The 25,782-nt window shown below is 36.2% G+C and overlaps 2 protein-coding genes across 2 annotated transcripts; one reads left to right on the top strand and one right to left on the bottom strand.

Annotated features, from left to right (window-relative positions):
* Positions 1-2,490: 2,490 nt before the first annotated feature.
* LOC139711277 (uncharacterized) lies at positions 2,491-17,457 on the top strand. Its single transcript, XM_071623186.1, has 6 exons — positions 2,491-2,680; positions 13,753-13,929; positions 14,543-14,821; positions 15,492-15,791; positions 16,529-16,620; positions 17,341-17,457. Exons 1-6 carry the CDS (start codon positions 2,491-2,493, stop codon positions 17,455-17,457), a joined length of 1,155 nt encoding a protein of 384 aa, XP_071479287.1.
* Positions 17,458-23,246: 5,789 nt separating this feature from the next.
* On the bottom strand, positions 23,247-25,453 carry LOC139711276 (carbohydrate sulfotransferase 15-like). The gene is made up of 3 exons (XM_071623185.1): positions 25,361-25,453; positions 24,353-24,497; positions 23,247-23,476 (listed from the first exon to the last, which is right to left on the bottom strand). Exons 1-3 carry the CDS (start codon positions 25,451-25,453, stop codon positions 23,247-23,249), a joined length of 468 nt encoding a protein of 155 aa, XP_071479286.1.
* Positions 25,454-25,782: the final 329 nt, after the last annotated feature.

Below are 25,782 nucleotides of genomic sequence, written 5' to 3'. Positions count from 1 at the left end.
ACATATATATGTATATATATATATATATATATATATATATATAAATAAACAAATCAGCAACAGCAAAAACAAACAAACCAAAACAAAATATTTCATCCACTATTTTTAACTGAAACTAAACAGAAAAATACATAATCTGACTGACGTGTGATTGTAAGTTTATGCTTGTCATATACCAACCACCAATATCGGACCAGGCTAAATCATCTATGCGAGATCCTTTTTATTTCTATAAACATGATCATTGAGGCCGCAAGTGTGCAGTGTTTCTTGTTTTGTTTTGTTTTTCAATTCAAAAACATACAATGTAAGAAGGTATACATCCATATACACGTATAATGTGTGAATGTATTGCTATAATTACTCCTTGTGAAATTCAAAGCGCATATTCCTTGCATCTGCTATTCACAAAGTATCACACACACACACACACAGACACACACACACGGGTTTCCCAATGTGAAAGCTGTATCTTTTGTTGACACGGATCACCGAGCTTACACAATATTCACCGTATGGATCGCGTAGTGCACTTTAATTATTATCTCATACTGTAAGTCGCAAAAATCCGGCGAAATTTGACAATGACTGCATTTTCAGAAATTGGCGTAGAATAAAAAGTACTGAACCAAATTTGATGATTTTGGCATCTTCTACGGAAGATGCTCTTTCTAATGATGTCAAAAGATATATAACTTTTAGACCGCAAGATACTGAAAATCCACCGTTCCGCTTTTTTTGGGACACCCGGTATATATATATATATATATATATATATATATAATTATATATCTATATATCTATATATATATATATATATATATATATATATATATTTAATTTCATTAATGAAATGAAATCATGACCGATTTGTTATGTTTTATTCCACCTTTCTAATCTTTAAGCATTTATTAGGAAAATTCTGTTTTAGCATACCTTCAGATCATAAGCATTAAACACCTTTAGCTATGTAAGATAAACAACCATTTTGTCGATTATTATGTCACGCAGGAAACCTGTCAAACTGATAATCAACATTGCTGAATTTGATTTTCAAAACTGCGAGCTCAAAGCTACAAACGACAAAATAATGCAATTTGAGCAGAATGCAAAATGAATTTAGTAAGCTCTATCAAGACTAATTTGATGAAAGGGATTGTTAACAAGTATAGGGTAGATATTGAAATGAATGTCAATTATCTCTGCAAATTTTATGTTGCTTACATTTAACATAATATCGTCTGTTGAGAATGAGAAGGGCGTTAAGTTGTCTTGAACTCTATGGGTTTAGTGGAAACTTAACACCCAGAACTAAAGTAGTCAAATGTATAGTTGCAAGTTAAAGGAGAGATTAAAAACTAAACTCTTTAAATGCATTAAGATAAAGTAATCAAGAGCCTTGAAAAAAAAAATTGTGTGAGACGGAAATGAGACGGAAGAGAGACATTACGTTGCGCGGATGAATTTTGATGTACGATTTGTCTCTCTAACATACATCTAACCACCCGTGACTCAATAAAAACAAGGAAATTTAAGGCCGGATGACGAACCAGGATTGAAACCAACTTTAAACCATAGGACATACCCAAGTGTCTCCGGAAATCGGGAAAGAAATTTCTTCTGATGATTTCCACATATTGATATCTGTGAGTATTATAGACAGCAGCAAGTATATGAACTACTCTGAGTGTTGACTTTCATTTTCTCTAACCACTAATTTTCCTTACGTATAAAATACTGGATACTCACTCTTCTTTTCTAAGTGAAAATACTGAAGGCGAATGAAATTAGAATGTGTGTGCCGATTAATGACTTGCTTTGCTGCTAGTTTTTACTGATTTTCTATGTAGGTATCTATTTGTTAATGCATTGTCTATATCGTGATATGATAAGCTCATGATTTTATTAAATATTGCCATCTCTACTCCATCCAGAAGGATTCTCATGTTATCCAGGAATCTCATCAAAATGACTGACAGCCGAGTGTTGGTGCATGTCGTGATTCTTCTCATATATATTCACTACAGCGGTAAGGAATACCACTGATTTAATCTAGTTATTATTTTACATTATGACACCATTCAATTTCCGTATATTATGAAATAAATCCTCATAGATAGCTACAACGTGTGAAGCAGCGAAGAGATTGGCGGAAGTCGTGATGCAAAGGAAATGTAAAATCTTGCAAGATTGAGAGTCACTATTCATAGTACAACTCATAATCTGGGAAAGTTGTGATGACATGAATTGACTTAATTACGCTGGAATTTATTCCATAATATTTATAATCTATCATTAAATGCACACTCACACACACACACACATCCATATATATATATATATATATATATATATATACATATATATATGCATATAGATTTATTTTTCGTATGTGTATTCATGACTGTGCGTGTGGGTGTGTTATGTGTGTCCATTTATTCATGGCTCAGAAAGATCCCCTTGTTTTCTGTTATTGTTCTTTCAGTTGCAATGACAATGAACCTCGAGGTACCCTCGCCTCTTCGGGCTGGCCTTGAAGTCACAGCAGTGTGCTCAGGAACTGACATCCACGGCTCGGCTGCTCTGACCTGGTATTTGAACGGCGTCCAAATCGCAGACGGCTTCACCACTACCAGCGAAATCAGCCGAAGCGATGATTGGTGCACCTTTTCTGACTACAGTAGACTGACCGCTAAAAATAGCCAAATCAAATTGAAATACTAATTAACCTGTGATAGATGAATTCTGAATGTGTATGAGTTTAGAAGTTTGTACTCTACCTTGAAAGACTGACAAAATGGTTCAAAAAATGGAAATCACTCGTGTAAAAAGACTAACGTTTTCTGCCACATGGTTATAAGGGTTATAATTGAAATTATTGTCACTGTGCAAACGCGTACTCTCGATAGGTTAAAAAAATCGGCACAGACAAAAATACTTTAAAAAGCAAGACGAAAACCATGCAACATCTATCGAGCAACGTAATATGCAATGCTTTTCATCAAGTTCAAAGACCGTAAGGTTTACAAACACCAAGATATGCTGGGTGATAAAGACATTTAACAGACATTAACAGACAGATTGCGAAACGGAAAGCAATGGGGCAATTGAAGTCGGATGTCAACTTTTACCAACTTTGATGAAAATCGAGAAGAGTCAGATTTTAACACCAGTTAAGGTATACATTTCTCAAAGATACAGAAAAGGTACAGAGTTTGATCCCTTATCGATCTTACCCGGGTTGTAATAACTCCTGAGGATGTGTTATTTTCCTGTCGATTACTAATTCTTTACACCTAGGGGCAGTGGGTGCCGTGAGACGAATGCACTGCGTAACATAAAGTCCACTCTGGTTTTTTAAAGTGCCCCGACAAATGCGGAAACACATGTCCCGGATATACGGGTGAGTACATGAGACTTGAAAAGTTGAATACGATCCAAAATACATAATGCGTAGGCCTACAAGACAACACATTGTACCAGACACCAAGTGCGCGCGATATATCCACACGAGACAAGTAGTACTCCTGTACGACCGAAAGTAAGGCTATCTAGTATACGATATGGGAGTCGACACATAGACCTATAATGCACACGTCTGAATTTGAACTCTCAAAAATATTGATACACTAGCTGTATTCAGTTCCGATTACTTTGACTTCCCTGCCCCGGTCTTGTCTGTGTTGTTTTACAGTACTTTGCTTTTATTTGTTTATGGATTTTTTTTTCTCTACTCCGTAAGGAGGTGACACTTAATAATGATAATGATAATAATAATGATAATAATAATGATGATAATAATAATAATAATAATAATAATAATAATAATAATAACAATGATGATAATAATAATAATAATAATAATAATAATAATACTGATAATAATAACAATAATAGTAATAATAATAATGTCTTACTTATACAGGGTAACCTCTTCAGTGGTGTCACTGCTCTACCAGAGGGCCCTGCCATTATCATTACCTTAGCGTTGCCAGGTACCCCTATCACACCTGGGTAGAGAGGAACATTGTGGGTAAAAACATCTTGTCCAAGGACGGAAGCACTGGGCGGGAATCGAACTCGGGTCCTCCCATCGGGAGTCGAGAGTCTTGTCCACTATGCCACAGTGCCCACACATATTATACTAATAAAAAAAGTTATTTCCTCTGATATCAGCAATAATAGAATGTTTGCCTCCTACCCTATCAACCTACAATTTGCTTGCATAATAATAGACGAGGGATTTTTAAAAAGAAGGAATAGGGAACTTTGGTGTAATGCTTGAGACTAAAGGTGGAATTCTTATCATCAATTTGGACGATGCTTTAACATACAGACACTTTTTTTTTTTAATATTCTTGTTCCCAACCCCTATTCTCCCAATCATAATCACAACTGGAAAACTTCTGTAGGATAATCTCCATGGATATTACCCTAACAACCTTTATGAAAAGAACGCCTTTGAGACTTTTGACTCATCAGCTGTTGGTTTGTTTTATTTCATCTGTCCGTATAACCTGGGAATACAGCCTACGATCATACACTTTGGTATGGTACAGAATGTTGTACACCTAAGGCCCGTAACTAGGGGAGGGGGTTCAGGGAGCCCCCTCCTCCCCCCCCCCCCCCCCCCCCGTTTGCAACCAGCAAAAAAAAAAAAGACAAAGTGTGTTCCCTTTAATAAAAAAAACTAACAAACAAGAAATCATCATTCTGTGTGAGGTGATTGCAGTGGTACCAGAAAATAAGCCTTTTTGTTTGTCTGTTTGCTTGTTTGTTTGTTTGTTTGTCAGGTAATTAAACCCGGAAGTGGCACCAGAGATATTTCTTGCGCCCCAATGTTGAACATAAACTTGAACTGAAATTCTGAGACCTCCAATAAAAACCCTATGTATATACGGGCCTGTGAGGCCCTAGTTTGCACGTGAACCTGTCAATGTAATGTCACTCTATAAAGGGAGAGCGGGGTGAAGTGGAATAAAACTTTTTGATTAATTTTTTCGTATAACTTTTCTGAAATTGAGAATGGGACACTCATGTCTCGCACTCAATGACTACAGATGTGCTAGGCCACATGATGTGTTGTTACTTCTTATTCCTATAAGTGTCATATTTGTGTTATTATTAAATAATTTTAAAAATGTGTGAACTTAATCAATAAATATTGGGTGAATGAAAACGGGTGAATTTGGCCACCCCTGGTAGACGACAGTGGGATATTATCAAAGTTGGACGAAGAGTAACTTGGCAAGCGATGAACTTATCATGTGAGTGTGTGTGTGTGTGTATGTGTGTGTGTTGTTGTTGTTGTTGTTGTTGTTGTTGTTTTAAAGAAAGAAAGAAGAGAGAGAAAAAATTGGGACTTTATACAAAAATGCCCGGGGCGATACTTACTTGAGAAACATTATAAAAATTTAGAAATATTAAACAGGAATATTAAGTATACAATGTCTCCACGAGAGAGCTCATATCGTTTTCACGAGGGAGCTCATGATGAATACCTTATACTCTCTAAAAAAAAATCGAGTGAAAATTTTCACTCTAAAAAGAGTGAATACAAAATAGAGTGAATTTCGAGTGAAATTGGAGTGAATTTTAAGTGAAAATGCTCATTTTCACTCATTTTGGAGTGACGTCATGGATCACTCGAAGATTTTGGAGTGATCCCTGACGTCACTCTAAAATGAGTGAAAATGAGCATTTTCACTCAAAATTCACTCCAATTTCACTCGAAATTCACTCTTTTTTGTATTCACTCTTTTTAGAGTGAAAATTTTCACTCGATTTTTTTTAGAGAGTATACTTCACGAAAGCGTGCGTATACCGCACACTAATTCACCCATACACATACACTCAAACACATACACACACGCACACACACACACACCATCACACCTTCAACCACGTACACATACTATAGTAGCAGGGGTCAACCAAAATGTATACAATATTTAAATAAAGCACACAGACAATGCTTTGAATTTCGAAATCACTCCTATTTTTTTTTGCACTGAAGATTTCCACTCTCTCTTCGACTTGAAGCCCGCAGGTATACTTACATCATTAAAACGACCACTATATTAAGGGATTTCTACAATATTTCTCCATTGTATTGCTGCAAAATTACTTTGCTGCAGCGTTTTATTTTAGTATCTAATAAGTGGTCATATTCGACGGTCTTGATTTTATCAGCTTTTAGATTATCAGATTTATCTTACCTGAGAAAGAACATATACCAGAATGAAAATCATGTAATGGATTTCAATCATTACAGCGTTGAGAAAATACAGCACATTCAGGTGCTGCTTTTCCACCTTTTCCCTTCGAATTTCCATTTTAAAAATGGAAAAAAAAGAGAGACACGTGAAGAACAATTTGCAAGAGAAAAATAGTCACAAATAATACAAAGAAGAAAAAAAGAAAAGAATTCATTAGATAAAGCTCGTGAGAAAAAACAAAAGGAGAGAAGGGAAGAGAGAAATAACCTGGTGAGATATTATGACCTCTCCCCATCTATCACCGTTTATACGCATAATGGACCCCCCCCCCCCCCCCCTGCTCGATGGATCCGGAACATTAGTTGAAGCATATGAAAATTTATTGAATGCTTATGACCAATGACATTCATTCCAAAATATTGGTCAGTAAGGGAGAGTGGGGCATTAGCTGTGTACATTGGTTTGTTATTCTTGCTGCTAAATAGAGCAGGGCATTGTCAATATACCTAGCCCCCCTTGACCTCGTATCCCATCCCGGTCAACACCATTGCTGGAAAAAAAATGAACCGCGAAACATGTCATAACATCACATTTAATGTATCTCTGGTATGTAAAATTTCGGTTTCAAAAGGTACTACTATATAGTAGACGGCGAGTTGTAATGTTCTTAAAATTTTCTGTAGATTTTGATTTTTTGTACTATTTCCCCTATCTTTGGGGTGCTGACCACGAATCCACTTGTTGCCATTTTTCTACAAGACGTCTTCAGCCGTTGCCATGGCAACACATTATTTTCCTTAAAAGAACATATATTCTTCATAAACATCATAAAAACATGTTGTAGACACACAAAATATGTCATTCCCAACCCTCTTTTTTAATCAAATTTAAAAAGATACAATTCTTATAATGTCACGGTTATTACGGTTACCATGGCAACAGCTGTTTCCAAAGAAAAATGGTATTTTTATGAAAAAGCAATAAAACATGACAAGATTTAGTGGAATATTTATCACAAATTGCTATTTTGATTATTAGCTTATTTTTCCACTTTTTTATTTTTTTTCATTCTTATTTTTACTTCATTTTCGTTGCTATAGCAACAACATGACAAAAGCTGCCTTTTAAAGAAAAAGAAGCATTGCTATTGAAAGAAAATTAAGAATAAAATACGTCCAGTTTCGGTTTAAAAGGTAGTACACCCACAAAAATATTTAAAAAAATATATATTAATTCATTGAAAAACAAATGCATGGACCTGCATATTCTTATAGAGAGTGGTTTGAGTGTTATATCATTTAGTAGTATAGAAGGGGAAAATATCATTCCAGTCTGAGCTTGGTAAATAAATTATGATAATCAAAAAATCACGTTTTTCTCTGAACTTGAAATTACTGATGTAGTACCTTTTGAAACAGAACTCTTCATATATTCTCCTTCCTCTTCTTCTTTTTACGATAATGATACAGCTATGAAGTGTTCTCTTCTCTCTCTCTCTCTCTCACAGTAATACACATGAAGAGTTCAATAGCAAAACGTATTATATCCATCATGGTCTATCAGAGAAAATTACAATTAAAACGTCTGAAATTAAAGACAATGATAAGCAATACAGGGATATTTTTTCATAACTTTGAATTAAAGGAAAAGTGGGTTAATGACAATAATGTCCCATTATGCCCCAGTATTGGAGCTCACAAGGCCTACACATAGCGTGCTTAGACTAGTGTCTGCTAAAGTTATATAGCAGTGAATTAAAAAATCATTTCACACTGAATGCAAAAAAAAAAAAAAACCCTCAAACTTGCCAGCAGAGTTGTTGTAAAGCTGTTACCATGTGCTTGTACTCTGATGCCATAGGCCTAATAGGGGACAAGACCTGAAAAAAAAAAAAAATAGGAGGATGGTTGGCCTACACTTGCATCCCCCCCCCCTAAAATTTCTGTCTAATAATGGACCTGGGTCTGTTATAAGAGAATGTCGGACGGGGGACGTTGGGGGGGGGGGGGGGGAATGGGGATGGTCAGTCATTGTATTTACAATGTTCAACTGTAGAGGGCTCACCCATTTCAATCGCATCCGTGATTTATTATAATCCTAGCACAATTTTTTTTTTCAGTAATTGATCAGTAATTGCAATACTTGGACGCCGTTCTGCTTGCTTTATCTAAATGGTGAGTGAAGCAAAATTTAAAGTAACATCTGAAGCTATTATTTATGGACACGTGCATGAAAATTGAATGATCTTCGAGGGCTATAATGCTAAGCAATGAAAATTCTCGGGATATGATTTAGTTCTAACGTTAGCTGCTATTGGGTTTGCATGTTTTAGACTACTGTATGTGGTATGGTATGGGCAATCACGCGTAGTGTGTGCAAACAGCATAGTTTTGCGCGCGTAGTGAATGTTGGCGAAAGGATCGGACGCTTGGAGAATGCAATGTAATGGGAATGGGCGAATGAAAACCGGTGGAATAATGTAGTATTAAACATGTAATAGGCCTAAGTTAGTAGACCAAAGTTGATGGCAGGTTTGGAGATATTGTAAGGTTTTGTGAATGTGAGAGTATAAACCATTAGGACTTAAGGTTTGACTGAAATTATGTAGTGAAATTATCATGAGGGTATAGACATGAAATCCATCGAGATCTCGTCAGGGGGAATGTAAAGATCAATCGAGTAGGCCTAAAGTTATCGCAAATATTAAATAGGCTAACGCTAGAGAACTGCTCAAATTATAGATAAACTCGACTAGGGTGGGTCTACGTGAATTATTACGTTCACAGTTCGAGTTTGTGTGCGGAGTAAAAATTGAAAATTTACAAAAAGCATTTTGAGGAACACCTTCTTTTCGAATTTGGTATGAAACAATACAAAATAAAACAAAGGTAGGTTGTTATGTTGTTTGCAACAAAGAAACTGATTTGACTAATGTTAATTTACACATTAACTTTATACGATGGATACTTCATGTTTATTGATAATAATAATATGCGCAACAGTTACAGGAAAAAAATGTAGGTCTAATGACTATATTATGTAACGGTAGCAGTTACGCCTGTTTAAAGTTCTCACAATCATTAGGTTTATGTTAGTGTGTAGCATTTGTTTTGTACGGACGAGAAACAATTCGACATCATTTCTGTTTGTTGTTTTAATCTGAATGTATTTTGTTTTACTCATTTCAGGGCGGTGTCAGAATGTTGGAAGTTGACAACTTGGGAATTTGACGTGTTGTTTGTACTGTTAAGAAAGGACCTCTCATTGTTCGTGTCAGAGGTGTCGTTTAATACTTTCTAGTTGTCTCAGTCCTCAGAAATGTTTGTGCTTTGTTTGTTTGTTTGTTTGTTTGTTTGTTTGTTTTTTACTGATGTCGTTCCTGTGTCCTGATCTGGTGAGATGTCACTACTATAAACATCGACCTAAAGACCTACGACACGCTCACAACACCAATACTCAGATTATTATGTTTGAATATGAATTTTTTTCACACATGAATGATCACACAAGCCTGTAAGGAAATGTACGGCTGTGTGTCTGAAGTCTTGAGTGTTGTGTGCATATTTTACCATGTGTATCTGACATTCAAACCACACTGTAATATGTCTTATCTAACTCATGAGCAATTCAACCTTTGCATGTCATTTATGTGATTTTCATATTACCATTTATCTATCTAATTATCTTTTTATCTCATGTTTATTACAGTGAGGCTGGTTGGTGGATCAACCCAAAATGAAGGCCGAGTTGAGATATCGTGTAACGGGCAGTGGGGCACGGTGTGTGACGGTGGCTGGGATATGAAAGACGCGCACGTGGTGTGCAGAGATCTCGGCTACTCATCGGCCTCAGCTCGTTATAGGTCATCGCACTTTGGGCAGGGATCTGGACCAATCTGGGTTCACGAGGCTCTCTGTGATGGAACGGAAAACTCTCTGGTTTATTGCTTTCGTGAGCCATGGGGATGTGTGTATGGCTGTGATCACAGTAGAGACGCCGGAGTGAGGTGTGAAGGAGACCGTAAGTTTGATTCATTTATTCACGTATTTCATAATGTACTGAGTAACTCAGGCCAAGTTACAGAAATAAAAATGATATAATAAAAATCTAAGATGAAATACTTAAAGAAAAGGGTTTAAAATTGAATGAAGGTAGTTTCTCGTTCGAGTTTTGTTTCTCTCTTTATCTCTCTCCCTCTCTCTCCCTCTCTCTCTCTCTCTCTCTCTCTTTATCTTTAGCCAATTCATACAGTGTTGTATGTACGTCAAAATCAATGCACAATCTAGCGGGAGGCACAGTGCTTGTGTAGTGTAGTTTTGCATCGCCACACAAATTTCAAACATGCACAAACTCTCCCTAAATATTTTACAAACGAAAGTCCCTACATCTGAGAATACAAAGTCTGGTAAAAGTTGGATATTTGCTGTTAATTTTGTCACTTTTAGACTCATTTAAAAATGACTGTACTTCGCTGCCGTGTACGTGTACACTACCGCACTGCGGCCAACTGTTGGAGTGCAGCTAGCGCAGAGCTTCAATTCAAACCATCGAGTTATTTTAGAATGGGTAAAAGTGTATCCGAAAAATTAAACTTCTACAAGGCTTTTACAATTTCAGATGTGGTTTAGATTACAAAACATTTAGGGCGAGTTTGTAGATGTGTGAATAATATTATCATAATAAATATGAGGCGACACGAAACTACAACTTGTCCTACTTACTATACAACCACATGAATGATCGCCCGGCCCAATGTCGGGCACGAGTCCTGGGGTGGTATTCTGAAAATCTTCCTAAATTTCTTTCTAAATATTTTCCAGAATCCTAAGGCACAAAGTTATGAAGTGATTAAAAAAGATAAGACCATTCAAATCTAACACCCGGGTCTGACACTTGATCCTAAGAACTTCTTACTGTAAATTGAGACATCCTTATCCCAGCCCACTGCAGTTTCTGATATCAAAATCAACATTACTAGTCGTCGCTTTTGAAAAAAAGTAACCAGTGCAGTGACATTATTATGAAATTCTGACATCAGGTTAACAATTCGTGTTTTAATTTAACTGGAATACCCATGATACAGTCCTAAAACATGAACTTCTTACAAGGAAAGAAGCATTCAAAGAAAATGGCTGACTTTTTGTTTGCTTGTTTGTTTTGTACAAAAGTAAACAAACAAACAACAAGGGTTAGTTCTAGTCAGTGTATACAGCACACGTGTGTTAGGTTACGTTGACGGTATGTGGCCGGCTGACCGGCTGGATACATCCAGCTAGCTACACGATCGACCAGCGGGCCGGCGCCCGAGGGCAGCGCGGCGGCAAACGCTTCCAACATGCCTAGTACATACATACGTCATTACGCCTGTTCGCTTTCCGTATGTAGGCTTACAGTACAGCGAGTACTGACTGAACGTTCATGGATTCTTTCAGAGAATTTTATGCACTCACATCAATTTGTATAGGAAAGCAAACACCCAACTTGCAGTCTCCATTACTTAGAGTAACAGAAGTAATTACTCACAATGTTATAATTCATACCAGAGAGAATTCTCTGCCTCGCATATTACGTGTTTGTATGAAATGGCGCCCACTACGAAATGCATAATCTTTTCATACTCACACAGCCTTTGAAAGTCTTTATTATGAAAGCGGCAATTCTTTATGGGGGAAACATTGGTAATCTTTCCTCTGTAATGTTGCATCCTTCTGTTTGCTATAGCCGCTGACATGATTCTTTGTATATCTTGCTATATCTTAGAAATAACATTGATTATCATGATAACGTAGGCTCCTACTTAGTACAGGTTTAAGGCTCTCCTTATTAGTCTTCCTTAAATTATTTTTGAAGTGCGTTCTAGAATACAATGAACCAATTTCTTCTTAAAGTCAGAAAAGTGCATATCTTTAGAATTCATCCTTATTTGAATATTCTATGTTTCTTCCTGCTTAGTTAAAGAAAGTAAAGAAAGAAAGGCTTTCAGAATATCACTTAAGAAAAAAAAATCTTGACATAGGTAGAACAAATCTTCCCAGGAAGGTTTTCAGAATACCATCCCCAGTACATAACATTTTAAAACCAAGCCAGCCTGGCTCTAAATACGAGTTTGTGGAACAACTTGTCCATTCACAACGTAATTGTTGATGCTTTCTAAACAGCTACTGTTATGACAATGCAAAGTGATCATACGTTGCGAAACATATGGGAATTTCCGATTTTTTCCCTTTTTTATCTGAGACTAAGAAAAGTAAATATCGAAGAAAAAAATGCCGTGACAACTCTAATGTTTTCATTTGTGTTGTGAAAAAAAATGGAGAACACTAAACAACAACAACAATAACAATAACAACACACCAGAATGGCAAAATCTGATGGGCGCTTGGATGAGAAACCTACCTTCTTCTTTTTTAGGCCTCATATTCATTGAGCATATAAAGGTGACAAATGTGTGGGTAGATTATTATACACTAGCACCAGATTTGTTGTTGTTGTTTCAACCAACACTTTTGTTACAAGTCGATTTGAGATACTATTTCCCCCTATTTCTTACTTTGAATACATTTTCGAGCAAATCTCGACAGTTCTGCAGTCATAAGAAAATAATGTTTGTCTTCAGAGATTTGAAGACACACTTGACAGCAATATCTCTTTTTTTATTTTCAAATTATTATAATTTGTCGAAGACACACCTATAAGGAGGTAACTATAACATCTTTTGTACTACGATATAATAACCCATTGTTTATGAGTGTCCTTAGTTCTGGCATGGCGCATTGATACATTTTTATTGCGTGATGAAGTGAACCACTATGTATGTATTGTCTACGCCTATTGAGGTTAAGTTGAAGAAAGCTTCAGCCATGGCGTCTACCATGTAGAAGATCAAGTTGTTTCGTTTGAAACATCTGTCATTGTTTCTGGAAGTATAGTTTAGCACTACAAGAATTTGTAAAACCACAAACTAAATCATCCAGGGAACCTGGATGTTTATCATAACTTCTTGAATCCATTGCTGTCACACGCACACGTGCCATTCATTACTAGTAGGTCTACTTCCGTTCTGCTATTCAGGCCTGAAGCTATTTCCATCGACAACCGTCCTAAGACAGGATTGAGAAATACTTGGTTCAGATCAGTTTTACGTCATGTATGAAGACATCTTTATCACTCGTTCTTATAATGGAAGACTTTCTTAATTCTTCTTCTTTTTTTGTTACCGTGCATGACAAAGTTTGCATTGTTTATCATGTTCTTCTTTATGATATCGTTGGTTCATATACTTTTGTTCAAGGTACTGTCCTTGTCAGATGAATGAAAGTTAATCTGTAAATGTGTGCCGCTTTGAATCTTTTTTATTCTTTTAATGGAAATGGATAAACTATTGAATTGAATATAATCGAAAGCTCTCTGAAATAAGCAAGGTCTAAACTTCCAATGATAAATGTACAATAATATGTCAAAGATAAATCTTCTGATGTTATTCAGACTCATTACAGTTCCTTGGTTTTTATTTTTCTTTGTTTCTCGTGTGAAGGAAGCGATAATGCAGTCAACGAGTCTGTTACTTCTGGTCTTGACTACCGTATCAATCGTTTTACATATTACAACGTTAGTAGCGAACTGACGTTCACTCCGACCACATCTGACAATGGGGGCGTACTTCAGTGTCGTCTCATCGGCAGTGAACGGTCCCGAACCTTGGATGTTCAACGTAAGTACAGCTTTAGTTCATTATCTGATCTATCGGGACCTGCATGCAAGTCAAAAGGATGTTATGCTCCTGTGTACGGTCGTATCCGAGTAATGTTGAAAGCTATTCTGGTTCAGATGCAGACACGAGATGATGACGTCACCACCTAAAATTCATGAGAAGATAAGAAATGCTCTTAGTGAGAGTAACCTTGATCCTTCTACTATTAAAGAAATAGAAGAGAAATATCCACAGATATTTCTTATGATAAACGCAAACAAAAATTGTGTGAGAAATAAGATTGCTGGGAATTAGTATGAAGACACACATGGCACCCTCAGTACACCAAAATAACACTGACTGCTCGTTATCTGATAAGAGAACTTTGGAATATGTGTCACTCTTATGCCTGATAAGCATGTTTTACTCTCATTCGTTTGAAGATGAACAGTTGCCTGTTACGTCATGATGACTATTGTGACGACTTCATGATATACCCCGAAAGAAAATTATGTTAAAGTAAGTCCTGCTTTTTTGTTTTAACATGTCATATATTTTGTCGATGTTTCTGGATAAATTGTGAATATGAGAATGAGTTATAATCTGTCTACATTTTATCCTTGTCACGTGGCAGATGCTCCAGCAGACAATATCATCTTGATCAAGATTGTTGACGAGGACGGACAAGAAACTGATGGCCTCAGGATCACGTGTCACGTCCACCCACGTGACCAGCCATTTCCACCAATAGAAAATTACGAGATTGCAGTGAATGACGTCATCGAATCATCTTCAAGCTCCCCTTCCTTGATCCTTGAGTCAATTCCGAGTGAATGCTTTGAAATCTCCTGCACCGGTGTCAACGACATCGGAATGACGAACGCTTCAAAGACTTACTGTCCAAGAAGCGACGGTAAGACGATAAAACTTTCCATAATATTATTATGTTATGCAAAATTTCTTGAGACCACTGCAAAGAAAGGTCCATTTGAGTTCATACACACATTCTCTCACCAAATCTACATGATACTAGTAACCACTTTCTCTCTGACGTATTGTTATATTTACTAGACAGAAAGGTGTTTTTTTTTTTTTTTAAGATTGATCCATCTCAATCATCTACATACAACAGTTCTAATTATTCTATTGATAATGATAAGGGCAACACCTTTATCGTTGATTCTTCCAAGTGAATTAAGTATACACATTAGTCATGTTGTAAACAATACAAAATACAATTTAAAAAGTCGTGGCACTATGGATATATTTATTTTTTTTTACATCATTATTTTGTTTTTACCCTAAACCTTTCGATCAAATAGTTTTAATGACAATTGACCTAATAGCGATAATGCAAGAGAGTTATTTTTTTTTTCCTTTAGTACTGGAAGGTTGCTTGAATTCACAATTGTTTGAAGTTATGATAGGGCGGGCTTTCTCTTTACATGCCTTGCACCAGTTCCCAATATTTGTATTTCTAAATATGTCACGTACCGCAATTAATCATGAATAAAAAAAAACAAATAAATAAACAAACAAACAAACAAACAACAAAACACATTATTTAATTTTTGTATGCTAAGGCCAGGCGCCCCCAGCGAGAAACATCCTCTCTATCGAGATCCAGGAGATCAATGGGGAAGGAAGCCAGGTCATTCTCGTTATCACGTGTCATATTAGTCCCGAGGACCAGTCCTCCCTACACCTTCACACATACACCATCGGAGTCGACAACACCACTCTCTCCTCGTCCAGCAGCGCCTCGGCTCTCTTTAGACCACGCCCACACAACAGGTGCATCAATGTCACGTGTTCGGGGACGAACGGGATTGGTTGGACCTCTACTAGTCTTGGGCATTGTTCGACTTTCGGCTCAAAGAGAGGTTAATCTACTTATCATATAAATACTGGACTCATTTTTATTCCACTCTGGACTGTAAACATGGTAAAACGGCAAGCGGAAAAAAAGGGTTATGTGGAATACTCTGTAGTATGGATGAAAGCTTCACTCTTGTATAACTATGAAAGAGTTGCGTTGGAATAAATGGGTGGCCCTAGTCGGTGTGCTGTCCACTGGGGTACATAAAAAAAAAATAAAAAAAATCACAAATACCATCGGTTAGTGAATATGTGCATGATGGTGCGTGATGAAATCTGCTGTACACGGATATACGGGATGAAGTTGTACACATTATTTGTTACAAGGATTCCCATGATCCGAGCCGGGTCACCCTACTCACTCCACGGTATCCCAGGCTAGAGGGGAGCTTTAATAATAACCATCATCCCTGCATGCTAGATTTTAATTATCATTGTAAAAATACATTTTTCTTTATTTGTATAAGCTGTAAGTACCTTGTTAGTAGGGCCTACCCAAACAATGTAACCGAAACAAATGTATTATTTTTTTCTTCGAAGATTTCACCTTCATTTTCTCACCCTTATCATATTGAATATAATTATAATAACATTATGCTTCATTATAACAATACATGACCGAGATAAATCACATGATAAATAGACGTGTGTGGAATTATGATCTATGGTCGTTTGCTATCGAAAGTCCCTTCATTGTGTTCTGTCATAATACTACGGTCATGATTTTGATCTTGCCATCCAGGTTCTGGTCCAGGTGTTCTCCAAAGGTCGTCGACTACGTACGTCCTGCTCGTCACGGCATTCTTCATGTCGATGATGACCTATGCCATCGTGGTGATGAAAAGAAGAAAAATCATAATCTTCTGAAGAGGTATATCTCTCTTCTTCTTCCTTTTCTACGACAATGTGCATCATCTTTTCCTCGCATTAATTTCTTTTTGTTTATACCGGCACTCCCCCTTTTTTTTTACTTCCTCTTCAAGTTTTTTTTTTTTTTTTTTTGCAAACTATGTTAACCTTTAACCTCTTTGTCTCCATCTTCTTATTCCAATTCTTCTTCTGCTTCTCTTTTCATTCTTATTCATCGTTGGCATCTCCGTTTTCTTCGACTAATTTTAGTATTTAGTCTTGTTTAAATGTCCTTCATTGCCAATCATTAGATGCATCGAAGTAATCGCAAAAGAAATCTAGAGACGACATGTTTTTACAATTTAACATCTTTATTTGATACTGGCTCATAGTGGCTCGACTGGTGAATAAGAGAAATTCGTGTCAACCTTAAACTACGTAACCGGTTTCTATCATGATGTAGAATAACAACACTATATTTCTCGCTAAAATAACCATGAAGAAATGAGTTGTATATTTCAATGCGACTTTCGTTCGAAATATTATTACAAATAAACATAAAAACCTATAACCTCCTGAGGTTTTAACTGTATATTTAAACACTAGAAAAGATAAAGATATTTTCCTATTTTCAAATGTATCTGTCTAATGATCTAATATATAGTCATATTGTTTCTGTCCTTTCTTTGTTTACTTTTCCTATAGACAGAGAATATAAACTGGAATCGTGGTCGAATATTCACGGTTGCATTTCTTTCGACAAAGACAGTCAGCCCACTGACGGATGTGACAGTAGAGGAGTGCCAGTTCATAGACTCTTAGATCCTCATTTCAATCGAAATTCACATTTATTTAAATATTTATTTTTTCCTTCATATTACTGTAGTCTCAACTCCACCTCAGCAAATTGCACGAAAAGAAAATGATACTTCCACATCAGCATGCGAGATCTAAAAGCAGAAAGGTTGTCAAGATAATGAACAGAAAAACAAAATATTTCTCACATTTTTTTTCTTTTTTTTGTGAATACGTAAGTGATGTCGACTGGATGTGGAGAGAAAAAAAAATTATGTACGTGAGATCTTCCATGTATTTTTTTTTTTGTTTTGTTTAACATTTTCTGACGTTTTCCTTTTAATCAGGCCTCGGTAATGAAGGACAACTATATACAGTAAGGAGAGACGTTTATTCATTGGAATAACGACAGTTAAAACCTCCACATTTTTTTCCTGGTTTTAGACAGGACATTTCTTTGCTTCTGTAATGAAAGCATTGGATCAAAGTATGATCACTTAAGAAGTGGGCGATGTAAGGATTGCATGATTATTATTTAGCCTCAATGCAGTAGTATAGAATTGTCATTGTAAACGTATTTCAAACAGTAAAGACATTTCTTGAAGATTGAAAATCACATCTTTTTAACATTTGTCTCTTCATTATTTAAACTGTTTATTGTAAGTTGTTGTTTTACTTTTCTATATTTTCCAGCAAAGAAAAGAAACTGGAATCGAAATTACAGTGACGAATTACACACCAGTCTTGAACCGTTAAAGGGATCGTATAGTTTTGGTTGAGACATAACTTCAGGTTTATAACATTTTTTACTTTTTTTGTTAGATAATGAGAAACCTCTCATGAAATATGAAGGAGCATGTAATTCCATGATAAATTCAACATTTATTTGATGAAATTTGGTTTTGAAATAGCTGAGATATCCACAACAGAGCGATTGTAATAAAGTGTGGGACCCACATTTCATTACGATCGCTTAGTTTTACTTTGTTTTTGGATGTTTCAGTCATTCCAAACCCGATTTTCATCAAATAAACTTTGAATTCCTCTTAAAATGGTATGCTCTGTACTATTTCATAAGTGTTTTCTTGGTGTGTCACAAAAAGTAAAAATCTCAATTTTCATCTCGACCAATACTGTACCATCCCTATGCTTGGATACAATAATAGATTCCTGTAAGTTGACTTTATCAAGAAATCAAACAAAAGAGCTATGGTTTGAGGGAGTGATACGAAGGAGGGTGAGTGACGGACGTGACATCGAGACGTTTGTGCGTTTGTATGTATGTGTGATATACGTATGTGTGATGATGTGCACATGTGTATGTTGTTGAAGCCGTGTGAGTTTAAACGTTGAAGTAGGCTTACTTTAAATACGTAACAATTCATGGGCAATGCCAACTGCTGCATTTCTATAAGGATGTCAGTTTATTGGTAGTGTTCAGACTTTGTAATTTGACGGCAGAGAATATTCTCTGAATTAATGAATTGAGAGAAATATAGTGTGGAAGCAGAGGTAATATTAAAGAAGGTTCGGTGTGTGGTCCAGAAGAATGAATGGATGTTGATACATTTAGGTACATGAAGGACTGAACGTGTGTATGTGGGAGTCTATGTGTGTGTTTTATTTGTTAATTTGTAATTTTTTTTTGTGCTACAATTACAGCACTATTTATAGATATTGAGACTAAATTTTTCAATCGGTTGCGACAAAAAAGTAATACATCTGTGTGAACACCGTTTTGTTCTTTCGTAACACTATACAGCTATAATTCCATGTCAAAAGTTATTTCTTTTTAAAGCACGGAATTAACTTGCAAACTTTGTCTATAAACATAACTATGTAGAAAACACAAAAGAAAGGAGGTAAAAGTAAATTTGTGCATATTCATCTAGACAGTTTGATTCTTGTCATAAGAAAAAAAAAGGAAATATTGATTTGCCATTACAAGCAGAGAAAAGTGGAATGAGTCGGCCTTTCGAAATAACTCGATTTATTCGCTTTTATTCAAAGTTTGGATGATTGACCTCTAACACGAAATTTGATCCAGTCGATTTTGGTGGGTATTGAAAATTCAAAATCTACGGAGCTCTATGTAATTCATCTCCTATTACAGTGAAACAAAATTAATACAAACGAAATCACGCATGCGCGCACACACATCATGTTCGTATGAATTTATCAGGAGCAAACTCAACAGAAACTCCTTTGAAATACAAGGCACATCTGGGAAAACATAATTATTTCGTGATTGTTAGATGAATGTTGAATTTTTCCGCAGATACTCAAAATGTACATTTAGTTGATTGTAATTATTCTCTTTCAATATCTGTAATCCTAATAATCTATTTTAACAATAATCACTGGGTAGAAAAGTATAAATTCCTGTTAATTTCTCTTTCAATAAGAAATCAAACAGTATAATCGGACAAATTTAGGATCATACAAACATGACTCATATATCATCCACAATACATTGCCTTTGACGTTTGTTTGAGAGGTGCAATGTAACACATGACATCTCCGTGGGAGGTATATTTTCCCCCAAGTCCCGTAGCGCTCGGCGCGTGTAGGAAAGATTTCATTTCATTTCATTTCATTTCATTTCATTACATTTCATTACATTTCATTTCATATACTTTCACTTAATAAAATATGAATACATAAAGATATGACAATAGTATAACAATATATATGTGTGTGTGTGTGTGTGTGTGTGTAAAGTGGCGTACGGTGGGTCGAAACATGGGGGAACCATAAAGTAATTTTGACGGTCTGTATGCTTGTGCGTGTGTGCGTGAGCAATAATGGGACTACAATACATTACGGAATGTGATACATTCAACAACGCAGTCATTGAGGAACATTGTAAGTTTTCCTTACATGGATTCAAAACTGGGGTTTGTAGCTATATCTTTCACTTTGGAAATTAATGGGGCAGCGCATCGGGCGCCACTGCTGGCAATTACTGGCAGCAACATTAGGAGAATGGCATGACGATTCAATGCGAGCGAGCAAAGCGAGCGAGCTTGAGAATTATGACATTTTACAGTCCCAAAACTCCCGTTTGTAGCTATATCTTTCGCTTTGGAAATTAAGGGAGGGGGGGGGGGCATCGGGCGCAACTGCTGGCAATAACTGGCAGTAACGTTTATTAGGAGAGTGGCATAACGATTCAATGCGAGCGAGCGAAGCGAGCGAGCTTGAAAATTTTGACATGTTACAGTCCCCAAACTCCCGTTTGTAACTATACCTTTCGCTTTGGAAATTAAGGGGTGGGGGCATCGGGTGCAACTACTGGCAATTACTGTCAGCAACATTAGGAGAAGGGCATAACGATTCAATGCGAGCGAGCGAAGCGAGCGAGCTTGAAAATTTTGACATTCTGGAAGTATGATGTCAATGTGACAAAACAAGCAAACAACCAAACAAACGCCCAAAGTTATCACATGAAGGGGTTAATGAGAAGGCAATGGGCCTGATAAAAAATCAACCCCTGGAAGTAGACACAGAGTTTTGTCTCTTCTTTTTATAAACTATAACTGATAAAAAAGTCGGCACTCGCACGCACACACACACACATATACACACACAATACAAAGACAAAACATACACCAGCTTCTGCAAGATGTCATTTTTAGAAACATACCCCTTTAATGCTAATTTCTTATCAATTCTGAATGATACTGATTACTTCGAGAATACCTTCCGTTGGAAATACGCGTGAAGGCTTTCATAAAACGTTTTACCGTCTTCTTACATTTCACATCAGTGTAAAATTTCAGATTTGAGGGCCTTGAAAAAATAAACTTTTTGCTGTAGGATGTTCGAATCAGCGGTGAATACAATTTTCTACAATTTCTTGTGCCATAATTATGATTATCTTTTTTTAATTTGAAATAACCTATATAGCAAGGATGCGGATGAAATATCATTATAGCATAAGAACATGATACACAATACGGCATTCTGTAATACATTTATATCATACACACTTAAAATAGACAAAATATCGGCAAAGAAGGCACCCTATATACGGTGAATGCAAGACTATTTTAATAGCTCGCTTTTGTAATTTAGATGGCAGTCTCTGCACATTACATTTACTAGATTTCCCCCATGCTAAAATAGGTAATTCAAAGTGGCAAAATAAGGGTGTGATATGCAATAATGACAACAAAGATCTGTTGTATGACCATAGGCTGTTTAAAATCACGATACTCTTTGACATTTTGTTGCAGATGACACCAATGTGTTCCTCTCACGACAAACAGTCACTCTTTTTAACCTCAAGAAAATGTACATGAGAGGCAAGTTTTGTTCTATTTTCATTAACATGAATCGCAACATCATCGAAGGTAAAATAAAAGTCATCATTGCCAAGTCTATCCGCAGCAAAATACATGGTAACATTGTGTTATATCATGTTGTGCATGAATATATTTCATTTCATTCAAGGCCAGCTTGTCAGCAGCCAGTAAAATCCTGGAATCTTATTATTTCACGTGATGTCACTCTAGCTCTAACGATTTTGATCCTAGCCACATTAGTCACGTGATTGCATTGTGACCAACCATTGTGTCCAACCAACCAACCAACCAGTCTTTATGCAGAGTATTTCATATAAGGTCAAAACATTATTTGAAGCTCTAATGATTGTTCTCTCCATCCCCCCATGTTAATTTTTATTTTTAAAACCTTTACATAATACTATTAGTCACACACGATTTCTTCTATCCTAAGAATGAAACGAGAAGATGAAAATTGCAAGGAAACTGTTTAATGTTAAAATTGTGTCCTTCTCTAAAACGCAGTCACTTTAAAAAGTTGCTGCAACAATTTCATCAGAGGAGTATGTAATTTTATTTAGGTTAAAGAACTTCATATTCCTTAATTAGGCGCCATGGGTTTCCAGTGAACGTTGTTTGGTAGCTTTAGTAGCTCATATTCAAACTCTTTATAGATTAATTTCATGGGAATGTTATTTCAATCATAGACGCTCAAGTCTCATACCCACTTGAAATGTTCATAACTTCTGATGCGTGTGCTTTTATTTATCGCGCTAATTTATTTTGGCAAAACATATATCTCTTTCGCCTGCAGGTACATTGCTAATATTACACAAGGTATAATCATGTTGTAAACAACGGTGATACTTTTCTGTGCTTATTTCTTCACATTAACATTGCATGACTTTGAAATTCAGCGTGATCATTATTGTAACATTTACATCAATTCCTCTTTTTTTCTGTCACTCTTCTCCATCTTTTTAAAGGCAGATACCAACACGTAGACTGTCAGATAATTATTGTGTTTTTCCCCTTTCAGTCTGCCTTCTCGTGCATGTGATCTCTGTCTATACCTAACCGTCTATATCATTATCTATTTCTTTGTCTATCTATCAATCTATTATACCTGTCTACATGCATCTATTAATCTATCTATTAGTCTGCCTGTCTATCTATCAATCTATCTATCAATTTATATACCTTTCTATCTATCTTTCTGTCTATCTATTAATCTATCTGTCTATCAATTCATATATCTTTCTATCTATCTATCAATCTACCTGTCTACACGCATTTATCAATCTGTCTGTCTATCTATCAATATCCTTGTCTATCTATCAATCTGTCTATCAATCTATCTATCTTTCTATCTATCTATCTATCTGCCTATCTATCTATCTATCTATCTATCTATTTTTCTATCTATCAATATATCTATTTATCTATCTGTCTGCCTATCTATCTGTCTGTCTATCTATCTGTCTGTCTATCTATCTATCAATCCATCTATCTATCTATCTATTCACCTATCTATCCATCTCTTTTATTTTGTGATATTTCTTGAGCTAAGTATGTGTCTTTCCACAAAAATTTGTCACTGCCCAGTAGCTGGCTGAGCTCTTCGTTAGATCGCTGGTAAAAGTCTTCCAGGAGGGATACCGTCTGTGGTAACATGCCCCCTACCTCCCGCAGCTTTGCCTTGTTGGAGTTTTGGGGCGTGGCTTCACAGATCTGAGCTGTTTGCTCCGGGCTAAGATTCCCTGCAAGGGAAAAACATAACAAAACATTGAAAAACACTGAAAAAAAGTCGCTTAAGTCTTTTCTATTCCAAAGATTCTTTATGCCGAAAGTTCGGCAGTCCGAAAATAAAGTACATGGGGATAGGCTTGGATATTTGTCCACATATCATTTCATTTCGGACTATCGAGCCGTATGACATAGAGGGGGGGGGGGGGGGGGGGGGGCAAACAGCAATCAATGAACTTTATTCATTTTCGGATAAACGAACCTTCCTATTAAATATCTATCTTTTTTTTCATTCTTTTGAATAACAAATATTCAGAATGACGCCACGAACGTAAGAATCTTACTTCATTTTTTGGACAAACGAACATCTAAATAGATACACATAATTCATGTGTTTTGGAATAACGAACCTAAGAAATAACGAGCATCACTCAAAAGGAAAATCGAATCCTGGAAGAACGAGTAATTTTGTGTCTTGTAAAGAAGGAGCAAATGCAGAGAGGAGATATTTATTTTCTTTAGAAAGTTGAGAACTATCGTGTCAACAATAAGCCATGCTTTATGTTACACCATCTTGCAGTATGTATGTAAAAGGAGATCGCAGGACAAAAAATCCCGTTTAATAATCATTTTTATTATTATTTCTTTTTAATATAATGGAAAGTTTGACGCGTTCCTCTTCAAGCGAGTATAAGTACGGCTTTTCTGAAGTGCTGAATCTACTCTTTGCTCACATTTAATATATGTCTTGTGATATCAATCAAATTTGTAGAAAACGTTATTTTGATCATTGAGAAAATGGATCAATAACGGCGAGAAAGACACAGAAAATAAGTGCTATAACATTAGCAAGACTAAAACTTCACAACGGCATGTAAATCCAAATTTACCTAGTGTAAGAAAGGAGAAGATGTCGGTCAGTATCCCTGTACAGTTGACTTGCCAATCCTCCATCCTAACAATCCTCAGCTGCTCTCTCGGGAAGGCTCGCAACCAGTCCCGGGTGAAGACGGCGTAGAGGCCGATCAGGATTCGCTGCAAAGATAGATAACACAACTAGCTTATCATCTAGTTCTCTGTCACAGTCATTATCACTTGAAGAATTTCGCAACAGACACCGACATATTCATCTATCAACTTGAGATATTTGAGAATGAACCTGGTAAAAAACAAAGGAAGTTATCAGAATGAATGTGATGATTTTATTGATATAAATCTTTCTTCAAAATATTTTCTGTTATAAAGCGTGTGCACTATCCTTGAGAAGATTAAACTCTTCCCTGTTAAACTTCATGGCTTACTAAATTGATCAAAAAAGAAAAGAAAAGGAAAATGACGCTTTACTCTTTGCATTCAAACTGTTCACTTGGTACCAAAAAGCAACGTTGTTATAAGTGGGTCACCATGAGAACTGTTCGCTCATCGTCTTCTGTCTCCATAGCATCCCGTCTCAAATCTCTCCTCGATCTTTTGGTTTTCTTCTTCTTCTTCTTCTTCTTCTTCTTCTTCTTTTACCACACTTACTCAGCTCTGTGTTCTCCATAATAAAAATTATTGTTTTTGTGGATTACAAGGTATAAACTAAACATTTCCAGGAGCGGATCCAGGCATTCTTTTATGAAAAGTAAATGTCAATTGAATAAATAGATAGATAGATAGATAGATAGATAGATGGATAGATAGATAGATAAATGAATAAATAAACAAATAAATAAATACATAAATAAATAGATAAATAAAAGGAGCGCCCGGAGCTCCCCCCCCCCCCCATTCACCACTGCATTTCCAATCGTCCTCGACCCATTGCGGTTTTGTAAAACATTTCCAACCTTTACTGGAGTATACACAAAATATAAACATTTCAATGTAATTGTATCCTATACTGTCACGTGACTTACTGCAAAGTAGCCATGATGAATCTGGTCCGGGCTGTAGGCGCATGCGCGGTAACTCAGTTTCTCTCTGCATGAGTTGAACTTACTTATTGCCATGGTAACCTCTTGATGAAAATGCTCTGGACTCTTTCTGGAGGAATCTTCAAAGTAGAGATAGCCGGAGTAAAGTCTGAAGAAATGAAGAAATTGATTGTAAAATTCGTAGACAATCGTAGAATAGGAATACTTCCGAGATATTCCACAGTGTCATTCTGTGTGCACTCTGGTTATATTGAAGTCCTCGGGTCCGTCTTTTTTCTTTCGTTTTGTGTGATGGCCCAAAAGTAAAGCATAAATGATAACTTTGAAACCAGAATTTCTACGCCTTTGTAACGGGAGTGCACTGTATCAGACGCATATCTCACAATGAAAAAGATTAACAATCA

The sequence above is a fragment of the Diadema antillarum genome, unplaced genomic scaffold (genome assembly GCF_040938485.1).
Source record: "Diadema antillarum isolate AM-2024a unplaced genomic scaffold, OU_Dant_1.0 seq00001635_RagTag, whole genome shotgun sequence".
Lineage (NCBI taxonomy): Eukaryota > Metazoa > Echinodermata > Echinoidea > Diadematoida > Diadematidae > Diadema > Diadema antillarum.
Note: the sequence above shows the minus strand (reverse complement) of the source record. Positions and strands in the feature narration are given on the sequence as shown.

Coding starts and splice junctions, on each gene's coding strand:
- LOC139711277 (XM_071623186.1), top strand. CDS start 2,491: ATGACAATGAACCTCGAGGTACCCTCGCCTCTTCGGGCTGGCCTTGAA. Junction 13,930..14,542: donor CCGAACCTTGGATGTTCAAC/GTAAGTACAGCT, acceptor GTCACGTGGCAG/ATGCTCCAGCAGACAATATC. Junction 16,621..17,340: donor TGATGACCTATGCCATCGTG/GTGATGAAAAGA, acceptor CTTTTCCTATAG/ACAGAGAATATAAACTGGAA.
- LOC139711276 (XM_071623185.1), bottom strand. CDS start 25,453: ATGGCAATAAGTAAGTTCAACTCATGCAGAGAGAAACTGAGTTACCGC. Junction 24,498..25,360: donor TTCATCATGGCTACTTTGCA/GTAAGTCACGTG, acceptor CTATCTTTGCAG/CGAATCCTGATCGGCCTCTA. Junction 23,477..24,352: donor CTTCTCCTTTCTTACACTAG/GTAAATTTGGAT, acceptor TTTCCCTTGCAG/GGAATCTTAGCCCGGAGCAA.